The sequence below is a fragment of the Malus domestica genome, chromosome 09 (genome assembly GCF_042453785.1).
Source record: "Malus domestica chromosome 09, GDT2T_hap1".
NCBI lineage: Eukaryota > Viridiplantae > Streptophyta > Magnoliopsida > Rosales > Rosaceae > Malus > Malus domestica.
The window spans coordinates 35,519,754-35,529,451 of NC_091669.1; the positions used below are offsets into that span (position 1 = coordinate 35,519,754).

The following is a 9,698-nucleotide window of genomic DNA, read 5'->3' on the forward strand; positions in this document are numbered from 1 at the left end:
TTAGGGTAAGACTTACTAGACATCCTAAGTTGTTTATGTTAAGTTTAATCAAGTAAATTATCTCTTGAAGTCATGTATACTTCTTGATTTAATTGGACACTAATCTAACCCAATTTTTACAGCAAGTAGATGGATCCTGTTCAAGGAGAGGATATGTGTGGAGCCTTCCAGGTGACTCCACAGGGGGTGGTAATTCCTAATAATATAGTAGCCTACCATGATCAGATCAATCGACAAGCAGATTTCTTTCTGTGTCAGGATATCAAGAGTACGATTTTGGCTACCCCACACCTGACCTCGCAACAGATTAAGGGAATAATCAAGGGAGGCAGATTGTCTACCCTCATAGTTTGGTGCTCTTCCATGCCCTTCTATTTTGTGCGGTCACGGTTAAGCCACGTCAACATTTTATATTAATTTTTTAATGAGATAATAAGACAAAAAACAATAAAAATATAAAATATTAACTTGACTTAATCGTGATCGCACAAAATAAGAGGGCATGGAAGAGCACCACAACTAGGAGGGCAGACAATCTTTGTACATAATCAAGTATAGGATGAAGTCTTATGAGAAAACTGTTACAGCTAGTCGTCAATTAGCTATGTTCGAGGTGATTCTCGACCATAAGTACCAGGTTGTCTATAATGAACTTGTCCAGGAGCAGGCAACTATTGGTCAAGCGCTAGCTATACCACCAGACTTCATACCGGTTGGTGAGATACCACCAGAGATGGCTATTGAAGTTACTTACCAGGAACCTCAGACCCCTCCACCAGCAGCTCAGGAGTCGGACCCCGAGGAATAGACTTAGTCTCTCATGCTAAGTTAAATAGAAGTATGATATAAGTCAGGGAATTAATTGTTAGAAATACCCATTTTTGGCAGTATATGGGTATTTGACTTATAGCGAAAGAGTATTTTGACTATGAGTAAGATGGTCTTCGACTAATGTTAGAAAAGTTCTGAAGGTGATGTAAAGTAAGAAATAAATTGTCAGAACAGTAGGAACTTTGAGGTGCTTGTATAATTATGACCTTATGTGAAAATGTGAAATATGTGCTTGTTTCATTTTATTGTGAGATTTGGAATTTTGCATTGGTTATGAATTTTTTTTTTATGTTCTGCATATCTCTGTAGAGTGTTTTAGAATTAGATTAATTTATCAATCCAAAAGGAAAAAAAAAAAAAAAAAAAACTGATCCACTTTAAGTGTTACAATTTTTGTCAAGATGGCGGGAACAAGTGAAGTTCCAAATCATAACAATGGAAACGCGGAGGTGGTGGCAGCTATTCTGGATATGGCAAATGCAATCAGGGAAAGCAATCGAGGATTCAATGTCGAAAGTGAGGCGGAACGAGTGATGAAAATTCATGGAGAGTTTCGCAAGTCCCGACCCCCAGTATTTAAAGGAGTATCTGATCCGATGGTGGCAGAAGAATGGATAAGGCAGATCAAACGGAGCATGACCAACCAGAGAATTCCTGAAGAATTAAGGGTGTCCATTGCTTCTACTTATTTGGAGGGGCAAGCGTATCACTGGTGGGAATCGGTTCAGGGTATGCGGAATACCGAGGTGATGACTTGGGAGGAATTCGAGGAAATCTTTATGGAGAAACATTTCCCTGAAGTACTGCGGGAAGCCAAAGCCAAAGAATTCATATATCTTCAGCAACGAGACATGACTGTCGCACAATATCAAGCAAAGTTTGAAGAACTTTCCCGTTTTGCACCTTATATAATACCTGATGATGCCAAAAGAGCAAAAAGGTTTGAGGACGGTCTCCGAATTGAATTAAGGGACAAACTTTCAGTCTTTAAAATAAGATGCTATGCAGAGCTTGTTGATCGAGCATATATTGCTGCAAGAACTGCTCCGGAGTCTAGAAAAATATTGAATTCTAGGAATATGGGCGGAGGACAATCTAGTAAGCGTCAGAAGTTTAGACCCCCTCAATATACTCCTCAGTCATCAAGGACAAATGCAATGACTCGAGCACCATTGACTTGTCATTATTGTCATCAGCCTGGCCATTTGCGGCGGAATTGCCCTCAACTACAAACTTATCAAGTCACACAAATGCCTCAACCACCATACCGTGCTCCGTATCAACCTCAACAAAATCAGCGGGGACCAACCATGAATCAGCAGCCACAACGTCCACAGGGACCATTCACTCAGGGAAAGCCTATGTCTGATGCTGGTGTGAAACGTTCTGCACAAGTTACTACAGGACGTGTATATGCTATAAATAAAGTGGAGGAACCGATCGAAACTGAGATGGTGGAAGGTATCTTTCCAGTATTTAACTCTTGGGCAAAAATTTTATTTGATTGTGGTGCTTCTCATTCATTTATGTCTAAATCATTTGCATCCATTCTTGGAATCAACCTTGAGTTCGCAAACAGAATCCTAAGAATTGGATCGCCATTGGGTTGTGGTAGGGAAATTGATAAAATATGTCGATCTTGCCCTATAGAGTTAGCTGACCGAAAAATATGTTGTGACTTAATGATAATGTCTATGTCTGAATATGATATCATTCTTGGGATGGATTGGCTCATTCCGCATCAAGCTCTTATTGATTGTGCAAGGAAAATGGTGACCATAATTTCCTCTGAGGGAGAGAGACTTAAGGTCTATGGAAACGTAGACAATCACTATCCCAGATTAACTTTAAAAACAAGAGACAAAGACTACTCTAGCTGGATTGCTAACTTGGTAGCTGAGAAGATTGAGAAGCCAATAGTTGACATCCCAGTAATAGTAACGGAATATCAAGATGTATTTCCCGAAGATCTTCCTGGTTTACCTCCACAAAGAGAAATTGATTTCACTATTGAGGTATATCCAGGCACTTCACCTATTTCCATAGCTCCATATCGCATGGCACCGGCGGAATTAAAGGAACTAAAGGCTCAACTTCAGGATCTATTGAAGAGAGGTTTTATACGTCCAAGCACATCTCCTTGGGGAGCACCAGTGCTGTTTGTAAAAAAGAAAGATTGCACCCTTCGACTGTGTGTTGACTATCGTAAGTTGAACCAGGTGACAATTAAGAACAAATATCCGTTACCCAGAATTGATGATTTATTTGATCAACTTAGAGGATCATGTATTTTCTCTATGATAGACTTCGATCTGGGTACCATCAACTTCGAATTAAGCTGGAGGATATCCCCAGGACTGCATTCAGAACTCGATATGGACATTTTGAGTTTTTAGTCATGCCTTTCAGTTTAACAAACGCCCCAGCAGCCTTCATGGATCTAATGAATCGAGTTTTTCAACCTTATTTGGATCAATTTGTTATCGTATTCATTGATGATATTCTGATTTACTCCACTTCTCAAGAGGAACATGAGCAACATTTGCGCCTCGTTTTGCAGACATTAAGAGAACATAAATTGTATGCAAAGTTCAGCAAATGTGAGTTTTGGCTTACCAAAGTAAAATTTTTGGGGCATACAATCTCTAAGGAAGGTATAGCTGTTGATTCTTCTAAAGTGGAGGCAATATTGAATTGGCGGCAACCCAAGACTGTCACAGAGATACGTAGTTTTCTGGGATTGGCCGGTTATTACAGGAGGTTCATCAAGGATTTCTCACGTTTGGCAGCACCGATGACAAAGCTAACCCGAAAAGGGGTGAAGTTTGAGTGGACATATGAATGTGAAGAATCTTTCCAAGAATTGAAAACTCGATTGACCACGGCTCCAGTACTTATCATTCCTGAAAGAGGTGTGGGTTATGTGGTGTACACTGATGCTTCATTGCAAGGTTTGGGAGGAGTTCTTATGCAACTCGATAAGGTTGTAGCTTACACCTCAAGACAACTGAAGACTCATGAAAAGAACTATTCCACTCATGACTTGGAATTGGCTGCAATTATTCATGCTCTGAAAGTTTGGCGACACTATTTGTATGGTGAAAGGTTCGAATTATATTCTGATCACAAAAGTCTAAAATATCTTTTCACTCAAAAGGAACTTAATATGAGGCAAGGGAGATGGATGGAGTATCTCGAAGATTATGACTTTGGATTGCATTATCATCCAGGAAAGGCAAATGTTGTGGCAGATGCTTTAAGCAGAAAATCTCAAGGGATGGTGGCTAGTCTAAAACTTCAGAAGTGGAAGATGATGGAATCCATTAATGATTACAACTTATATGTTGAAGAGTGGGATAAGGGAGTTCACTTATATAACTTGAATGTACAACCCACTTTAATAGAGAAAGTCATCAAAGCACAAGAAAATGACCCACGGTTAATCTCAATCCGAAATAAGGTGACAGTTGGTAGTGTATTCGAGAAGTGGACAATTGACCCAAACAAGGGTGTAAGGTATTCGGGTAGACTCTATGTACCTGCAATTCCGGAATTACGGAATGAGATTCTTCATGAAGCCCATTATTCTGCTTATACAATTCATCCGGGTAGTACCATGATGTATCATGATCTTCGTCGTCAATATTGGTGGAAGGGTATGAAGAACGATATAGCGATCTTTGTCTCAAAGTGTCTTACATGCCAACAAGTGAAGGCGGAACATAAGAAACCACCTGGGATGCTTCAACCACTACCTGTGGCGGAATGGAAATGGGACCATATCACTATGGATTTCGTGACAGATTTACCACGTTCTCCAAAAGGACATGATTCGAAAATGTGAAAAAATCTGGAAATCTGCAGATTTTCTGCAGAAAAAACTGGTTGTGAACTCAACTTTGGGGCCTGATTATATCCTTCTCTTAAATCCGTTTTGAGAAACTCATAGTAGATTAGAAACTAGGTTTGTTTAGCTTTAAAATCCAAGTAATTTCATCCTTTTCCATGGAGTTTTGAGGGATGAAAATAGGGTCACAATATGGGGACTTAAGCTTGGTTTTCACGGGGTTGTGATGGGTATATTCGGCTAAATCTTTGTTAGGCTGAAAGAGAATTTTTCATTCCAGTTTTATGCTAACTTTTACTTTTATTTATGAGATGTTAGGCCTGGGAGCGACTCCGGACACTTCGGAGGCTTAGAGAGGTATTATAGTTAGCTGGACAAGAGGTAGGGGCTCTATTTCCCGATGATAGATCTATATCATGGTTAATCTTTGTGATATTAGTAATTATATCTAATACAGTAGTAATGAAATGCTTGGGTGATTTTGAATCAATTGATTGTCATGGTTGTGTTTAGGGTTAATGGCTTCTTTTTCGATGTACTATATATATTGACTTTGTTAAATGTTGTTATGTTTTGATGAATGGTTGAGTTATGTAAAATTGTTGGACTGACTACGTTGAGAGTTACAATTATGTTTGTTAAATTGAAATGCTTTTGTTGCATTACATGTTACAGAGTTAAGTGTTGGGTTGTGTAAACTTGGTTAAGCAAAGTGTTGAAAACTTATATATGTTCAAGCATAGGGTGAAGGGCTTGAACGTATAGTTGGGCGTCGGGGGAATGGCCCATGGTAATGAAACTGAAATTGCTAATAAAATTAGGGGTTAAGGGAGAAATGGGAGTTAATTTATATTTTATTGTATTCGGAACCAAGGGGTATAAGCATGATATGGGACGTGCAGGTTTGGATGCCATAAATATAAGTTAGCGGGATTAGAAGGGAGTGAGTTCATGTGTTTTTCTTTGTCTTATTATTTGTATTTTTTACCGTATTGTTTGAGGCTTGATACTTTGATTAATTGTGGTAAATGAACTTGAAGGACATATGGTTCCTACTGAGCATGAAATGCTCACACCCTATTAGCTATTGCAGGTACCGGTATGGCAGAACAAGATGATGACCTGTCTCTATATGAATAAACATATCCTATGTGTGTTGGTTTCCTAGTTGTACTTTAAATTAAGTGTTCTAGTATCTCAAGAGTGTGTTGTAAGAGTTGAACTCTTTAAACTCATGATATATTAATTAAACAGGTCTAAGTGAACTTTTAGTTGGCTTTGGTTCCATCATACTCTCGTTGTAATATTTTAATTTATTTTAAATTCTATTCACATCCTAATTCGATTATCATTCTTATTTTCGAATTTGGGGTGTGACATTGGGATACCTCGTCCGGGGCACGTTGGATCCCGATGCGTTGCAAAAGTTGATTCACCAAGGTTGTCTATTGTGCAAAGGCGCTCGTCAACTCTATGACTTGTCGAGACAAGTGTTGTTCGCCATTTGGATTGGAAGAGCTTGGAAGGAATGTGCCTCCTTGGGCAGTGGAAGGGTGGTAGACTCCGGGTGCGAGATTTGAGTTGGGAAATGTCAAATCCACGAAAAAATGTGGTGAGAATGCCCCCGGCTCGATGGTAGGTCCGAATGGTTGAAATAGTCTTGGGCTGACTTGGGCTGCTTGGAAAGCCACGAGAGCAGGCTGGGCCGTGAGAGTGGGCTGCTCGATTGGAGCTGGCTGGGCCACGGGAGTGGGCTGCTCGTCGAGAACAGGCTGGGTCACGAGAGCAGGTTGGATCACGAGAGCAGGCTGCTCGGCAGGAACATGTTGGGTCGTAAGAGTGGGCTGCTCGACGGGAGCAGGCTGGGCCACGGGAGTGGGTTACTCGTCGGGAGTAGGCTGGGCCGCGAGAGCAAGTTGCTTGGCGGGAGCAGGCTGGGCCACGAGAGCAGGTTGCTTGGGGGGAGCAGGCTGCTTAGTATGTGATGCAAGCGAATGCGGGGCTTGGGCCCGGGCCCGTGCAAACTTGGATGGCACGACTTAGGCCGTGGCCTTGGTGCCGTGAGCCTTGGATGGCACGGCTCGAGCCGTGATGAAGGCACCATGGACCTCGCCACGGGTGGCTACCAAGGTAGCCACCGTGGTGGTTCCCATGGTGGAAACTCGTGGTGGTGGTGCTGCTCCACTTATTGTCGCATTTAGCCTCACGAATCTCCGCAATCCCATTTCTTGAACATTAGAATTTTCACTTGTGGAATTTTCTAAATTTCTAGCCATTATATTTTGCTTATACGTTTTATCAAAGAACCTTTGCAAGTAAAAAATTCTAATAATAAGAACGTATGAAAAATATTCAAATGGACTAGAAAATAAAGAACAAAACCTTTTTGTGCGAGAGTCTTCTACGAGTATGGATTTCAACTCTCAATGAAGGCACCAATTTGTGGATGCAAATTTCTTCCTCCTTGATCTTGGACAATTTTGCACCTACAAAACAATTAACACCTTAGGTTAAGACCAAGAGCCTCACGCGCCCACGATGAATGGGGGCTTTGGCCGAAGAACCTCTGATGCCAAAGTTAAAATTTAGAGAGAAAGAGTGTTTAGAGAATTTTGGGATTTTTGCCAAAGTGTTGGAATTGGCTTTTTGGTGAGAATGAGAGTATATTTATAGGGATAGGAGGTGGCTAGGGTTTTTTGGGTTTAATTTAGGTTTAATTAGGAGTTACCAAATAATTAGCCAATAACTCCCTAATTAACTTGGCTAATTATTTGTCATACAAAGGAAAAAAGGTAGAAGGAAAGGCTGACTTCTTTTGGGGATGAAAGCTAACCGGCCTTTTTGTGGGAGTTAGGGTAAAGTGAATGGTCTAAATGCTAATTAAGGGAATAATTAGCTAATTAACCCATTAATTAGCTATTTATCATTATTTTAGAAGGAATGTTTTAGGAATTATGGAATAAGTATAGTATTTAGCTAATTGATTAGCTAAATAATGAAATAGGAAATATATGAATAAATTAGGTTTTAAGTTGATACCTATTTTGGTCACTTTTGACTTGGTTGAGGGATAATTGCCCATTGCTTGTGCGTAGGAATCATGGTATGCCCCAAGGGTAGTTTTGTCTTCTTTTGTCAAAAATCCACGTATCGCCTTGTGAATATTTTTGGCTCCACATAAGCGACTCAAGTAAGGTCGTTATCCACCACGATTGAAATAAAATAACAAAAAGTACAATAATTGAAATTGCGTTTTGTGAAACTAGGCAGCAAAGAGAAAACAAACTAATTTTAGAAAAACAAATGTAAAAGGCATTAGTATTCAGCCCTCGCCATTAACGATCCTATGCAATTCTACCAATCACTTATGAATTACACATATATGCTTTGAAGGTTAAATTTTTCTAATGCATATTCTCCTCGTGATATTCAAGTATGAGCGTATATCTAATATACAATTTTATGTGATATTCATATTAAATATAAACATGCAAGACTCATTAGGTTTTGTGAAAACCTTTTGAAAAATCATGCAACCCTTAAGAAAGTAATATTCGCATTAAGTGAAACTACAATTATCAATCACAAAAACGTAATAATCATGACCACTATTTCTTTTTCGGAACACAAAATTCATCTTCCTGTAGAAACTTGTTCTCGTAAACAAATCATATATCCATAAGTTGTCTCATCTTCTCTACCATATTTAGTTTAAGAAATAGTCAGTTGTGTTCAATTTCAGAAATGTTGTCTGTGCTCAGTTTCAGAGATAGTGTAGTACTCGTGTTCAATTTCAAAAATAATGTAGTACTCGTATTTAGTTTCAGAAATAATTAGTTTTCGGTTTTCAAAAATGTTGTTCAGTTTCAAAAATAGTGTAATACCTTTAGTTTCAAAATAGTGTAGTACCATTCAGTTTCAAAAAATAGTGTAGTATAGTTCAATTTCAAAAATAATGTGTGTGATTAACGTGCGGGGTCGTGCGCATTAATTTTTTATTTATTTTTATTATATTAAAGTTTTGTCATTTTTCTTTAAACTTTAAGTCATTTTCATTAAAGTTTAAGCCTTGAGGAATTTTGGACTAGGAATGATAGCTGTTTTGGGGTGATAAATGAGGCTTGGGATACACCTGTCTTCAGCATTCCTATGTTCCAGGTTGCACAAAAAATTAAAACTACACGGATAACTCTGATAAAATGGCAGTACGTGGAGTTCAAGTCCGGCAAGGTGGAGATCTCTTAGACTCGAGCCAAACTGGGTGCAATCCTTGGCCTCCCTCTAACTAGTTCGTATTTGGCGGATCGTGATTTGCTCGGGCAGAGGCTAGAAACCCTGCAAGGAAAGGAAGAATGTTACTGGCATCAACGCTTTCGAGTGTTGTGGATGAAGGATGGAGACCAGAACACCAGTTTTTTTCTACCAGAGGACAAATAGTCGACGATCAAATAACTGCATCTTGAGAATTAAGTACTCTTGGGGGCATTGGCAAGATACGGATGTGGGTGTTAAGGGGTGGTTTTGGACTATTTTTTAGTTATAAAGCAAATCAACTTTACTCGGGTTTGCCTTATCCTGAAAGTGAAAGTATCGACTGAGATGGCCTAACTACGACCAATAAGCTTGTATAATGTTATCTTTAAGATTATGTCCAAGGTTATGGCAAACTGCCTTAAACTTATTCTTCCTAGCATTATCTCGCCTCAGCAATCGACTTTTGTACCGAGACTTAACATATCAGATAACTCAATCATTGCATCAGAAGTGGCCAACTTACTTTTGGAACGTAGGCGGGGGAAAAAGGGATTGCTCTCGCTCAAATTAGACATGAGTAAGGCCTATGACTGTATTGAATAGTCGTATTTGAAGCGGGTACTGACTAAATTGGGCTTTCTTATTGTCTGGACCAATCTGGTGATGACTCTGGTTTCCATTGTATCGTTCTCTTTTCTGGTCAATGGGCATCCCAAGGGTTATATTTTGCCATCTTGGGGCATAAGGCAGATCGACCCGTTGTGAC

General features: G+C 39.5%; 1 protein-coding gene and 1 long non-coding RNA gene across 2 annotated transcripts; both read left to right on the forward strand.

Moving 5' to 3' along the window:
- Positions 1-1,232: 1,232 nt before the first annotated feature.
- On the forward strand, positions 1,233-3,227 carry LOC139187931 (uncharacterized). The gene has a single exon (XM_070804557.1). It carries the CDS (start codon positions 1,233-1,235, stop codon positions 3,225-3,227), a length of 1,995 nt encoding a protein of 664 aa, XP_070660658.1.
- Positions 3,228-4,979: 1,752 nt separating this feature from the next.
- Positions 4,980-5,968, forward strand: LOC139198537 (uncharacterized). The gene is made up of 2 exons (XR_011584095.1): positions 4,980-5,059; positions 5,772-5,968. It is a non-coding gene; the product is annotated as an uncharacterized lncRNA (long non-coding RNA).
- Positions 5,969-9,698: the final 3,730 nt, after the last annotated feature.